General features: G+C 42.6%; 1 protein-coding gene across 1 annotated transcript in view; it reads left to right on the top strand.

Moving 5' to 3' along the window:
• Sfmbt2 (Scm like with four mbt domains 2) overlaps positions 1–14,621 on the top strand; it is a 136,071-nt gene that overhangs the window by 63,479 nt on the left and 57,971 nt on the right. Inside the window, 1 exon segment of the mRNA XM_048367408.1 lies at positions 4,525–4,622. Coding sequence (XP_048223365.1) covers positions 4,525–4,622 — 98 coding nt within the window.

Raw genomic sequence — 14,621 nt, 5'->3', positions numbered from 1 at the left:
TTTTTTTTTTTTTTTGGCCAGTCCTGGGCCTTGGACTCAGGGCCTGAGCACTGTCCCTGGCTTCTTCCTGCTCAAGGCTAGCACTCTGCCACTTGAGCCACAGCGCCGCTTCTGGCCGTTTTCTGTATATGTGGTGCTGGGAAATCGAACCTAGGGCCTCGGGTATACCGAGGCAGGCACTCTTGCCACTAGGCTATATCCCCAGCCCCTCATTTCAACTTTTAAAAAAGTCATTACCTTCAAGAAAAGGTAGATTGCTGTACTGTGTGTGCTAAGTGGCATAAGGTAGATCAAAGGATCTAGAGATCCCAACTATGATCATAATATTTTGGATCTACCTCAGTTTTCCTAGAATTTTCAGTAGGTCACTGAAGCCAGAAGTTGTTTAAGAGGTCTCGACTACTTTTCCTATTTCTTGGTGGTTAGGAAGCAAGATAGACTTGTGATGTTCTTACAGAAGCTTAGGGAAATGGAGATAAAACTTTTTGAAGTCATTTTTCTTATCTAGTTTTAGAGTTTTTTTCTATGAAAATTTTTCTCCCATTTAAAAAAAAAAGTCTTCTTTGAAATAGCTTTGGAGTCAGAATGTTTCTGAACACCATTTGTTGTTGTTGGTGGTGGTCATGGAGCTTGAACTCAGGGTTATGTCCCTGGGTTACATCCCTGAGCTTTTCTGCTCAAGGTTATTAGCACTCTACTGCTTTGAGTCCCAGCTCCGCTGGTTTTCTGGTGGTCAATTGGAGATGAGTCTTATGGACTTTCCTGCCCAGGCTGGCTTCAAACCATGATCCTCAGATCTCAGCCTCCTGAGTAAGTAAGATTACAAGCATGAGCCACCAGTGCCTGACTCTGAATATAATTTAAATGCTTCTTGCCTATTCCACAAAGAGTTGTTGCTTTCAGTATTTGTGTTCATTGTTCACCATAATAGTGCAGGACAGATTTGAGCTGGGCATGATGGTACATATCTGAAAGCTACTCAAGAGGTAGAAATAGGAGGACTCCTGTCCTAGACTAGCTTGGGCAAAAGCACAAGACTCTCTCTGAAAAATAGACTGAAGTTAGGAGAACCAGGGAACTTATTTTGGCAAGTGTGGGACCCTCAGTTCAATCCCCACTACAACAAAAGCAAAAAAAACCCAAAAGCAACAAAAATCAGCCATGGTGTTATGGCTTAAATAGCAGGCACTTACTTTTCTGAGCCATGTATTTTCCAAGATAAAAGTGTTAGCAGATGTGGGGTCTGGCAAGAGTGTTCTTCGTGGCTTGCGATGGCTGCCTTCTGACTGGGTCCTCGTGTGGGTGGATGGGGCTGGGGCCCTGCCTTCTCCTCTGAAGACAGAAGGCTGGTCTCCAGGGCCCTTGTCACCAGACCTCTCCTAACTCAGTCTCCACCAGGATGCCCTTCTCCAGGGCTCTCTTAGTGCAGATCGGGGCTTTCGTATATGAATTTGGAGTTCATAATACTTCCCGATGTTTCCTATCCCTTGAAGAATCATAAAGTGTCTGTTGTCACTGGGAAGGACTGGGGTGAGAAGGAAAGGAGAGAGGGGGAGTTGGTCACACGAAAGAGGGACCTTCCTCAATGCCTTTGTGTACCATTGGTCCGTTTGTTTAGCATTACGTCACACATTCCCATTTCCTGTGACGTTAATTCCAAAACAATGTGCCAAACCCTTGCCCAAAGAGAGCAACTCATTTTCTCTTAGGCTTTTAGCTATAGATGAGCAATGACGTGTTTTCATTGCTTATGGCTTCCCCCACAAACAGAAACTGGGATAATGGCATGCTGTTAAATTACCTGGACACAACCATTTAAAGGAAATGTTTTATGTGCCTTTAAAGGGCCTATTTATTGTCTATAAACTTGCCAGTGTAACTGAAGTGGCTTTGTTTCCTGAGCAGCAGATAGAGGGAATGACTATTCACTGCTTGTTGCCTCCTGGTTGTGTTTAGCTTTCGCAGGTGGTTTTAAGTGAACTGCCCCAACCACAGCGGAGTGTCACCTTTTCAAAAGAGAGGGTTTCCTTGTTGTGGAATAGATTCCACTTAGGGTTTAAAAATCGTCTCCAAAGAAGATAAAGAAGAGTTAAGCTTATAAGGCAGAAGTAGAAATTCCCTTACGACCTGGGCTGCCTGTTGCATTATCTCTGCTATGGAGGGAGAGAGCTGACATCATCGTATGTGATTGGAAGGGTCGGCTCTTGGGGGACCATATGGCGCACCGAGATTCCAGGGTAGTGTGTGTGAAACTGGTCTCAGGAGGGTTCTGGCAACCTTGTGAATGTCTTCTCATCCCGGGGCTGAGCTCTGCTCCTGTGGGTTTAACTCAGCCCATGCCTGGTTTATTCCTACTCGCACTCCATGCTTCTTCTTTTTTTTTTTTTTGGCCAGTCCTGGGGCCTTGGACTCAGGGCCTGAGCACTGTCCCTGGCTTCTTCTTGCTCAAGGCTAGCACTCTGCCACTTGAGCCACAGCGCCACTTCTGGCCATTTTCTGTGTATGTGGTGCTGGGGAATCGAACCCAGGGCCTCATGTATACGAGGCAAGCTCTCTCGCCACTAGGCCATATCCCCAGCCCCTCCATGCTTCTTTTAGCCCCTAGTTTATCCCTTTTTCCTGACTCAAGGACTCTTCTGTCCTCCTCAGAGATCACAGTCAAGGGTGAGAGAGCTCAGGATTCCAGAGCCGGGGAACAAAAGGCCCAGTGAGGTTGACCAATTCTTTTTCCCCCTCGTGTCTTCAGACTGTCCTTTGGTTCTGGCTTTGGAAATCCCTTTTCTCAAAGGGATCCACTAGTCAGTTCTGTTGGCACTTGGGTGACAAGTTGGTTCTTTTTGTGCCATGTGAAATGGAACTCTCTACTTACTTGGCAGGAAAAAGGACTCCGTGTGTGTGTGTGTGTGTGTGTGTGTGTGTGTGTGTGTCTGTGTGTGTGTGTGTCTTTTGAGGAAAGCAGTTCTCTTCTGAACCATTTTCCTTTGGGTTCTCGGAGTCACTGTGTTGATGTCTTTTGGGCCTGGCCCCCTAGAGATCTCTGAATTGCCTCCCCCTCTGTTAAGGCTGTACTTCCATGCCCATGACCTTGAGCCATTAGTGTGCCCCAGGACGCCCTTTTCACCCTCAGACAGCCAGTCATGCAGCTCTGTGAACAAGCTTGTGTTGTGAGAGCCCGTGACCAGCAGTGCTGCACCTTGCTCAGCACGCCCTTCTCATGTGCAGAGGAAGCATCTGTGCAGTCTCTTCCAGAGCATTCGTTGGGGGCCCTGGGGCCCCAGGGGCTGTCACTAAATATTTTAGATGCTACTAACATAATCAATCACATTTATTTGTTTTGATCCACAAATGCCAAATTGAAAAAAAAAATTGCTAGAGGCAGAAGTCTCCACATGAAATACTAGAAGGATTTTAGACAGTATACATAGGCGGAGGAGATTTTGTCGCGATCAGCCGTTAGGTCACAAACAGTGACGGTGAGCAGTGCATTCATAACTTGGCTAGTGGTGGGTCCAGTATCTCAGAACTACTGCTATGATGTCCTGAAAGACTAAATCAGCTGGTAAAACATAGGCGCTTAGAACTCAAAGTGAGTTGACGGGTGACGAAGACCCAAATATATGGCTCCATGTTAAAAAACAAAAAACAGACATACAAGAAATGAAAAATATGCCCAAAGGTTTAATGTTGCCTTTTAACTGTGCTTAAATTCATATTCATGTCCTAACTGTCTGGCTGATGTCACTAGGGTTGATATAGAGAAGATATAAACATATCTACTTCCACTGAGTGCTTCAGCAAATCCTGTTTTGATAAGGTCTTAAATCTGTTGAGATCAGGCCATAAAATTCCCCTGCAGTTTCAGGAATAGATGCAAACAGTGCTGAACAGATTTTTACCTTTTAATTGTGCATTCAAACCGTGTAACCTCCATGTGTAAATCTCCCTCCTCAACCCCTCCCAACCCCCCATCAACTGGGGAAAAACACAGGCCATACATGGTGTATTAGCAATATTTCAAGTGTAAATATGAAACTTGGTTGGTAAATTTTAATTTACCTTTCAGTGACTTTCCAGATTATTTATGGACTACTTTTATCATGTGAGAGCTTAGAAATTTTGTGAAAAATAGGTCATAATAATGGCAAATGTGAAAAGAGAGTAATTGGTACTTTAGGCTTTCATCAGATAATAAGTTCTTCATCAGTGGTTAGTATGTCTTAGGTGTCATGTGGAATTGGGCATTGTGGATGACCCAAGGCTTTGCTAATGTGATTAATATCATGTGATTAATTGCTAATGTGATTAATATATCCCTGAGGAAGAGCTCTATTAAGTTCATTCTTCATTTCTGATAGCAGAATCCCAAGTTGGTATTTAATTTCTGAAAATCCCTTGAGCAGGTGGCTGTTTACGGCGTACAGGGTGTGAATGCTGATGTTGGCTGTTGTAGGGGTATGGGAAGGTAAAAGAAAGAAATTGAACACTACAGTTCTTAATCTTTCCTGTGGCTTGCTGTTGATACAGAAATCTATCCTCTGAAGATGACCTCTGAATGGAAATGTGCTCTGGAAAAATCCCTTATTGTTGCTGCTGAGTTTCCTCTTCCAATGGAAGTATTTAAGGTAAGTTATGAATTCTCAGCAGCTCAGTTACTCTGATCAAAGATAAACTTGCAAAAGTGTTTTAGCTCCAAAAGTGGCCTTCCTGATTAATTTCCATATATGTAAAACTGTGTCGGTTCCACTTTGCCATGATAAAAGGTCTTCTTGAATATCCATAGTATAAAGATGCTGATTAAAATGTTTTAGATTACTGTTTTCCTCTAGAATGTAAATCTCATTTCTAGCCTCTCATCTCCTTCCAAAGAAATAAAAGAAAATAGAGCAAGTCTAATTTTATAGCCTGGTAAAAATGATTGAAAATGATGTTTCTCAGCATGGCTCAATTTTCTTGATGACTCAAGAAGGACAGATATCTGTCACATAGTAGGTCTACAGCCAGAGACTCACACAGAGAGGAGAGGAAGGGCTAAGGAAGCCCATCTCAACTGAAATGGATCTTCCGGATTCTTCATATGACTCCACCCTTGCGTTACACTTCTTTCCATCTGCTTCAGATGAGATTGGGAGAAGGCACTGGCCCTCCAGAATGGGCAGGGGCAGTTCTTCAGATGTCTTAATAATAATTTACCTACTTACCTTCCAATCTCAAGTAAGTCCTTACTCTGGAATGCTTAGACCTCTGGGTCCCGAATTCGGACCCCATGACCTTAGGCTGCATGAAGAGTCCTCATGATATCCTACTCTGTGACGATTCTATGTCAGCATTTGCATACTTCCTTATATGAGAATCCACCTCTTTTAGCCTGCCTTCAAATATTTCCAGAAGGCAAGGGCCATGTTTGTTCTGTTCATGGTTGAAAATGTGACTCTGAGAGTACTTAGTAACTGTTTGTCACTTAAATGACCATATTCTTGATGTGGATTTAACGTGTTGAATTTAAAAATTATGAAATATTGCAGATGTATTTAGAACTGTGAGTATGAGGACACAACAAGTGTAAACATGAATAAGCTTGATCTAGTTCTGTTAGACATTAACTAGCTCATTAAACGTTTAAGGGACAGCTATTCTCTGCAAAAGGCAGTTGTGTGCTGTTGACCTAATTTCAGGTTTTAAGTTTGTATTTTCCAAAATACAGTTATCTTCTTCATATGAGGATCCAAGCTGTTATTTTGATAGACTGTCTCAACGTTGTCATCTTGCTCAGTATTTTATGTGTGATTAAGCATTCGTTTAAGAGTAATTACCGAATATTACTTTGAGACCTCATACAAGGCAGGGCTTTATAGGGTAGATGCATCATAAATAAAAGTTGCTTCCATGAAATACTGTGCTCTTAGAGTTAGCGAAATGCTTTTTCTTGTAAATATGTTCTCATCTATCAATTTTATTGAAGAGGAATAGACAGTATCTTAGCCATATTTGTAGAGAATTTATGTGTTTAATTTGGAGATCGTAGGATAGTCCCAGGCTGTTGTAACAAGTCACCATAGATGGGTTGACTTAACGCAGTAGACGTTTATTCTCTTATACTTCTGGAGGCCAGGTTTAGAATCCAGGTGTCAGCAGAACCAAACTCTACCTGAAGGTTCTACAGAAGAACCAGACCCATGGACCTATCCTCCCTCATGGCTGCTGCCTGTGGTCTTTGTTATTCCTGGCTGCCGGGAGCATTACTGACTCCAATGCCTCCTTGTGTTTGTTGTGTCTGTGCAGCTGTCCATATGGCCCTTGACTTACCAGGATGGGGCCATTCTTAGGGGTTCCTTCTAAGCTAGCACGATCTCTTCTTGCCTTGGTTGTGTTTGTGTAATGACCCCGTTTCCAAACAAAGTCTCATTTCCAGGTTCCAGGCAGATAGGAGCTTGTAGAAGACATTATTTCTACCAAGTACCTGAGTCAATCAAGTGCCTCCTAAGTACTGTTCTTCCTCTGTTTACAAGGAGATAGTGAACAGAAATTATATAGATGGAACTATATTTATAAAAATACAAGAGGGAACTTTTCTTCTCATATAAGTTTATAGAAATTCTACCAAGTCATGTTCCTCTGTGAAATCCCAAATATAATCTGTCTGTCTGTCTGTCTATCTCTCTCTATATGTGTTTACGCACAGGTATATACATATGTATGCGCACATACACACACATACACACATATTCCCTTCTGCTATCAGTTCTTGGTCATCAGTGTTTCTCAGCAGGCAGCCTCTATTCCTTTCATTATGGTAAGAGGAATACATGTTTCAATTCAACATTGACTCATCTGGGGATATGTCATTATAGAAAATTGCCCTTGTGCTCAGCTGTTAGAAGCCAGAACTCAAAGCTAAGCACATTTTAGTGGGTAAACTGGGCAGTGTTTCCAAGTGAATCTTAAAAAAAATTATTTTTATATTTGCATGCGATGAGTATTTTGATGGCTGGAAGCTCATTAAGCTGCGGTTCCTAACCATGGGGATGTGTGCACACATCTGTATATGTACATCTGCCCCTGTGTTCCCATCAGGTTCATGGCACTTTCCCCCTCCCCCCTTGAACACAAACAGAAATGGAGGAAAAACAAGTGCAGAGAGTATTTCTGCTGTCATTTTCCTTTGATTTGGGCCTCATCCTGAATAACTGAGATGCCATCTTTTTGTGGGGAATTTCTGACTTGCCTTCTCTGGGAAGTGCAGATAATCTTTCAAATGTGAGCTTCAGATGAGAGAGACGTAGTTTATGAAGTAAGTGGAAAAGAAAAACTCCAAACCTGAGAGAGATTAGAAAAAAAAAAACACATTGAAAAACAAATAATACTTTTTTTCTCAAAAATCACCCTTGTTATTTAGTCTTAGAAGATTTACAAACAGTCCTGAAAATCAGAAATGGTAGGTACCAACTTCACAATTCATGAAAACAACATCCTTTCTCCTTAGAGAAATAGAGGATAGGGTTAGTAAACGTTCTCCAGGTAACTTCTTTTTTTTATCACACACCATAACCACAAGGAAAGGACATAGTTGAAATGCAGCTACAATTAAGATCCATGATTTATCAGTTAAACAAGGGATTTAAAAAAAATTCTGTTCTCATTCAGAAAAAGAAGGTGTTGAAAATTCTGAGCATTCCAAATAAATTATTTACAGATTGCAACACATTGAAAAGCAATATAGACAAAAATAACCGAGACTTGACATCAAACCAACAAGCAAATCCCTTAGCATTTTCCTTGAAGTATTCCTTCTCCTCACTCTCCTTCATCAGGAATTACCAAGTCTGCCCCAGGTTTCATAAGTCAATGAAATGACTTACCAGGCCCAGATGTCACCTACTTAGAGTTACAGTTTGCCAGAAGGGTATCAAGCGGGGTTGCCAAGGGTAGAGGTGCATGGGATGAGTGCCCCAAACCAAATAGAAGCTTGCAGAATCCTCTCCCTGGGGGAAGATCGGGATTTTTATTACAGGCTGGTCACCATGGTACCCTTTGCTGGGCACATTACCAGAATTCTAGATTCCTGGAAGAAACCCAGATATTTAATATAAACGCTATTGTTTGTAGAAAAGGTTAGACTCGGGTGAGTTGCTCTTGTATTCGGGGAGGGGGGGGGGGGAAGTTCCAGGCCCTCAGGCCTGGCCTCAGGCTTCTTCCCCATCCCCCATTCTGTCCTTTACCAAATCCCTTTGCTCTCTCTCGCCCCTTACCCTGAATCCACTCTTGACTAGCTCTCTCTCCTGGAGTTTCATTAGTCTCCTCACACGTTTTCTGGCTTCTAGCTGTTCCGTTCTTAAGAGTCTGCTTTTGACGGAGTAGCCATGGTGATTCTGGAGGCAGTCCGGGCCCTCTTTTGCCTCTCAGTGTGCGATGCAGAGGGCTCTGTGCTGTGACCCCATCGGTCTCCCGGGTGCACCTGCCCCTTGGAGCCCTCAGGTGCTGCATCTGCCCCTCACTGGCTCTCCTTGCTCTCCGTTCAACGTCCAGCGTGTTCCTGAATTTGCTTCTTCCCAGCCCAAGTGGGTCTTTCAGCGAAAGAGATTGTATTGACAGTAGGTCATTTGGCATCAGGCTGACAGTTGCCCTTCTGTGGCCACCTCGGTGTTGTCTAAGTAACTTGCAGATACACAAGTGACCCGGACCAGGTTCTCTTCCCTGACGCTTGATGCCATCGCAGGCTGAACTCTCCAGCTCTTCAAGGCTGCGAGACACCATCTCCACCCCTCTCTGATTGCGGAGACTTGGGAAACACGTTCTCCCTGGGATGACAAATCACACAGAAGTTTAGTTCATCTCATGCGCGTCTTTTGCTATGTAGGGAAACGAGAGGCAGAACTTGTTTTCTGTTGTTATTATTCTTTGTGTGACCTGGGCTCTTAAACCAAACCATGTGAATTACATAGCAAAAAGGGCCGTGGGGACCATCTCGGTTTTATGATTATGGGAGAAAAATCTTCTAAGAGATGTCATAGAGAGGGCAGCTCTGGTCAAGCAATAAAGGGAACAGAAAAATCTCAAAATCCAGGTGTACAGAGTTCACTGTAACAGTTGCTTGATCACATGGGGAAAGTGTTACTGCCTGCATTCTGTTAGATAGTGAATTGCTTTTAATTGGGAGCATTAAGAATTTAAGAATATCATCAACTTTCACTTATCTGCTCTGGGAGTTATCACTCCCAAATGGTGTCTGTTCAACACTGATAATTCTGTCTCGGAGCAGTTTCTATGGCTAAAGAGTAGGCAAGATAGTATTTGCACAAACTTAACATTATGAGTGTATTGTATGTAGGGAGGTGCCTAGAAAATAAATGTGTTTATTAAATGCAATTCAAACTGCTAGTTATGCCATATTTTATTTTTTTTAAAGACTTCATTGCTCCACTAAGAGGGATAATGAAGCCTAAGTTAAAAAAAAAACAAACTTTCATCTGTGGAGGATTTTACAGTAGGTTGTATGGAGGCTGCCTTTATCTCCGAAACTTACTCAGCTCCTTTGTGGGTAAGACTGTGCATTTAGGGTGCACAGTACCTCTTGTGAACACACAGATTCAGTAGCCATGTCTCGGTTGGGCAGTGAATGTGAAGACAAGTGTGAGCTTCTCTTTTTGAACTTCAGGTCTTCAGAGGTTTAAGAGCTAATGGGAAATGAGGATCATGAATTTGAATGGCATTGTGGCCTTGATTTTGACCTTCAGTACCTAAGGTGTTCTTCCTCTGTCCTTTGAAGTGGTTAGATATAAATCCAAGGCATTGAAATCCTTCAGTCCCGAGTTTGCTGCCTTCATTGCATTTGAGCCTCCACCTCTGGAGGTGTGTTACAAGGCCAAACGAGGTTAAATCTGCCCCTGATTTAATCTCTTAAAATGAAAAGGGCCACCATAAGTCAGATACACTATTACATGAATGTCCCTATATGTGTGTATATGTGTATATAAGTATGTAAGTATATAAGTAAGTGTATGTATATAAGTATGTATGTATGTATCTGTTTAGTTATCTATGTGTTTCATCTAACAGTAATGAAAAGGGATGAATATATTCAGAATACTAATGGCCCGATTTAAAGCTCCTTTATTGTTAACAAGATGTTATATGTGGAGTCCCCTGCCAGATTCCCACAGCACAGCAGAACGAATCCCTTCATATCTTAATGCTCCTAAAAGTAAGCATGCGCGTCCCCGTTTGGCTGTGTCACTCTAGTCTGCAAAGGCATGCAGGGAGTTTGGTAGTCTTGTGGCCTTGTACAAATTCTTGCTCTCCTTGGACCTCAGGGGTTGCTGAGCTTCCGGGGATTCTGAGAGACTTCAGGGCCGGATGAGGAGACAGCGCGCAAGGCTTGGAGGGAGTGTGATACATTTTGGTTTCTTGTGTGCTGTTACCCACCTTGTGGACATCTTTGGAGTGTGTGTGTGTGTGTGTGTGTGTGTGTGCGTGCGTGCGTGCGTGCGTGCGCGCTTGCTGATCCTTGGGCTTGAAATCAGGGCCTGGACACTATTCCTTAGCTTTTTCTGTGCAACGTTGGTGCACTTCCGCTTGATCCACAGTCCAGCCTTTGGTGGTTAATTGGAGATAAGAAGCTCATGCACTTTCCTGCCCACAGGTTGGCTTTGTTTGAATCATGATCTTCAGATCTCAGCCTCCTGCGTAGCTAAGATTACAGGTGTGAGCCACCCACACAAGGCTCGGTATGCCTAAGGTTGTGGGAACTCAAGGCTCAGAGAAGTTGACCTCTTGTCTGACTCATACAAAGACCTTGTGATAGAACCAGGATTCAACCGTAGATCCAGCTTGGAACTCCAAGGCCAGTTTGCTTTTGCTCTTGTTTTCACTGTTGCTTCTGTCTTGATGTCAGATATAAATCAAGATATTTAAAGACAGAACGAATAATCATTATCAAGACAAAGAACCCGAAAACGAATTCTGAGTGTTGTCTGTCCAATATCATATTTGATTTGGAGTGTTGAAAATGTGTTGTTATTCATTTACTTTTGGCACAGGCTGTCTGGGCACTTTGGCAGGGGGATTCTTGGTTGTTTATAAATTCTACCTAAATCAGAGGCTCTCCACTGGGAGACAGGAGGACTTTGCCCCCAGGGGCCATGTGATAATGTCTGCAGACATTGTGCGGAAGGAAGGAAGGAAGGGGCTGCTGACCCCTGTAGGTAGAGAAGCCAGAGATTCAGATGAATGCCCTGTGACGAACAGGACAGTCTACCATGAAAATGTAGACAGTGCTGCAGGCTGGAAACGGATTGATTGGAGCCTAGGTGAGGAGTGGCTCTGGAGGTTGGACCCTAGCTCTGCCCCTTGACTGCTTCCAGTTTAGAATCTGACTGCATGAGACGCAGTAGCAGCTTGCCAGCTTGCCTGGGTTCCGTCACTGTTGCTCTAGTGACTAGGAAGGGCAGAGCACTCAGGCAGCTTTGTGGCGCCTTGCTCCTTACGGACTCTAAGCTATCTGACAGGTGGGATCGCCACCTGGAGTCGGGCTGGCATCCGGTTTCCACGGCAACAAGTCAAGCTGCTCTGAGGGTGTTCTGCAGGAGGGGTGCCTCTGGGTAATTGTGTCCAATACATTCTCTCATGAAGCCAAGGAGTCAGCTCCAACCCCCCCCCCCCCCCCCCCGCCGCCCCAAGATGCTGCCCGGTTCCTCTTTGTGCCTGGGCTGCGTTGCTGTGTGAGCATAAGGACCCCTCCCATTCCCTGGTCTGTAAGAAGTGACTTAACTAAAAGAAATAAAAAGAGTAGAAATGTGGTCTCCCCCAGTACTTAAAGTGAAGGTGGGATTTTACTGGTACGGTTGTAAGGAGGGTAGATTTTGTGCCCTTTGGTGGTGCCAAGCGTTTAATCAATGAAAGACATTCCCATTGCCTGTGATTTCTTCTTTTCTTTTTTAAAACAATTTAGTGCCAGTTAGGGGATTGGTGTGAAATAGGCCTGATATAGTGGCCGGCTTTAAATCCTGGGGTTCAGGTTGAAGTATGCGATACTACAGTACCGCATTCCTCATGACTGTTTTTTAACTTGATTGAATGTACCACTTAGTTGATAAAATTGCTGTTTACAGCTGCAAGCCTAAAATGGAAATGCTTACCGCTCGTTCAGCTTATAGATTTCCTTAGAACGTTTTAGTTATAAATATTTCGCATGCTAAAATTAAATCTGTGTGATAGAATTGTAATGTAATAATATTATTGATTTAATGAAGGCTGGCATCTGAACGTCTGCCTTTTGATGAAATTAAAATTACAAGAGTAATTTTGTATTGAGTATGACTAGGTCATTGGTGAAACAAAAAGAAGGAAAAAAAACAGGATAAATGACACTGAGTTTTTCTTTTAGCATGAAGGAATTAGAACATAGTTCATTATCAGTTTGAATGTAGTACTAATTAAAGCTTTCCTTTGGCTTCACTGCAGCCTATTCTTGGAAATCATGCAAATTATTCAGGCTTTGAACAGAAACTTGTGCAATGTTTAAGTTCCCAGTAGACCACAAAAAAACCTGACATGTTGGAATGGAAAACATTAGCCATTGGTATTATAATTTTTTTGTTTTATATCATTGAGCAATTTAAAATTATCTTTAAGCAGTTGCATAAAGGGGTTTCAATTCGACACAACATTTCATGGGCATTATATCTTTGTGTAAGTCCAATACTCTAAAATGTTTTGCAACTTGAGGGCGTAGGAATTGCGGATCAACAATTTGTCTGTTTTACTTCTATAAACATAAATAAAAAGGAAAAATCAAAGAGTTACAGATTGACACTCGGATTTCTGCTGCTAGGAAAAGCATTTCTGTAGCTGTAGTTCCTGAAGTCAGGTTAAGAATTAGGTTTCTGCACAGAGATGATTTATACTGCCCTTCTTGTATTAAAATCCCCATCAAGTACATTTTAATTTTGTTGTGTTAATTAGTTTGAACTCCTTCTCCCCTGTGCCACATTCCAGATAATTTTGTTTGGTGTAAGATCTACTCATCTGATGAGTAGATGGGCACACGTATTAGCTACTGTCTGAGTCAGTGATAACCACATGGTATATATTAAGAGTGTAATTTGCACATTTTCAAGTCCAGAGAGTAAATGTGGAATGAGTGAATTTCATACAGGCATGTGGTACATGTGTGTTCTTTCTCTCAGCCTTTGGCTTTTCTTTCTTCTGTTTCTCCATTAGCAGTGCTCCTGAACTCTTCTGTACATTAACACTCAGGTAATTTGTAAGCTTTGTAAAGATCTTTAATAGTCATTCTGCACAGTCAGGAGTGGACATGGCAGCCATTTGGGAGGGAAAGATGAAAAATAAAAAAGCTTATTTTATTTTATTTTTATTTTTTGGCCAGTCCTGGGCCTTGGACTCAGGGCCTGAGCACTGTCCCTGGCTTCTTCCCGCTCAAGGCTAGCACTCTGCCACCTGAGCCATAGCGTCCCTTCTGGCCGTTTTCCATATATGTGGTGCTGGGGAATCGAAGCGAGAGCTTCATGTGTAGGAGGCAAGCACTCTTGCCGCTAGGCCATGTTCCCAGCCCCGAAAAAGCTTATTTTTATGTGAGGACCAGGACACCTTATACTTTAGCAGTTTGAACAATGGACTCACACACACACACACACACACACACACACACACACACACACACACGACATTGCCAGAACACGAAAGCCAAAGTACCAAATAACACATTGCGGTTTGCTTAGACCTCTTGGTCTAGTGTAATACTTTATATTTCTTACGCTTTTATTACATTCTAAACTAAGTCTCAAGCTTCTCAATGCCAGGAACTGTGTCACCTACTTTTCATTCTTTGTAGTCTAGTGTTTCACACAGGATTTCAAATACCACAGATGGACTTTTTGTTAGCCAGCCACATGTACAAGATTAACCACACTAATGGGGTTTTGCAGTCTTGATTAGCATCGATAATGTGAAGTGGAAGTACTAATATTATGAAGTGCATAGACATTTTGCTGGCTCATTTTAGGCTTCATTGTATAATGTGCCAGCATGTGAAAGTAGTAAAGACACTTGTTAATTGTTGGGGACTATGAGTGGCTGTGTATAAACCCTTTGGGGTAATTTTTAGTGTCAGAATTCTTTCTGATACTCTTTGTTATGAAGCCACTGAAGAGTATTACAAATTAACAGCAAGCTGGGGATATGGCCTAGTGGCAAGAGAGCCTGCCTCGTATACATGAGGCCCTGGGTTCGATTCCCCAGCACCACATATACAGAAAACGGCCAGAAGTGGCACTGTGGCTCAAGTGGCAGAGTGCTAGCCTTGAGCAAAAGGAAGCCAGGGACAGTGCTCAGGCCCTGAGTCCAAGGCCCAGGACTGGCCAAAAAACAAAAAACAAAAAACAAATTAACAGCAAAAGTGGGGGAGGTTTTAGGTCTATTCTTCATATTGACAACTTTCTCTTTCCAACCTTCTTTGAAGCCAAATTTTAGGAATTTGAGATTGTAGACTTTTAAAAATTTATTTTAAGATAATTATTAACAAACAATGAAAGATCCCACTTGTTCTTTGCATCAGTATGATATGTGGACTCAGAGTTATTCTCTCAAGATTTATGTGCTTGCACAGG

This window comes from Perognathus longimembris, chromosome 18 (assembly GCF_023159225.1).
Source record: "Perognathus longimembris pacificus isolate PPM17 chromosome 18, ASM2315922v1, whole genome shotgun sequence".
Lineage (NCBI taxonomy): Eukaryota > Metazoa > Chordata > Mammalia > Rodentia > Heteromyidae > Perognathus > Perognathus longimembris.
This window is presented reverse-complemented; position numbering and strand designations above follow the sequence as displayed.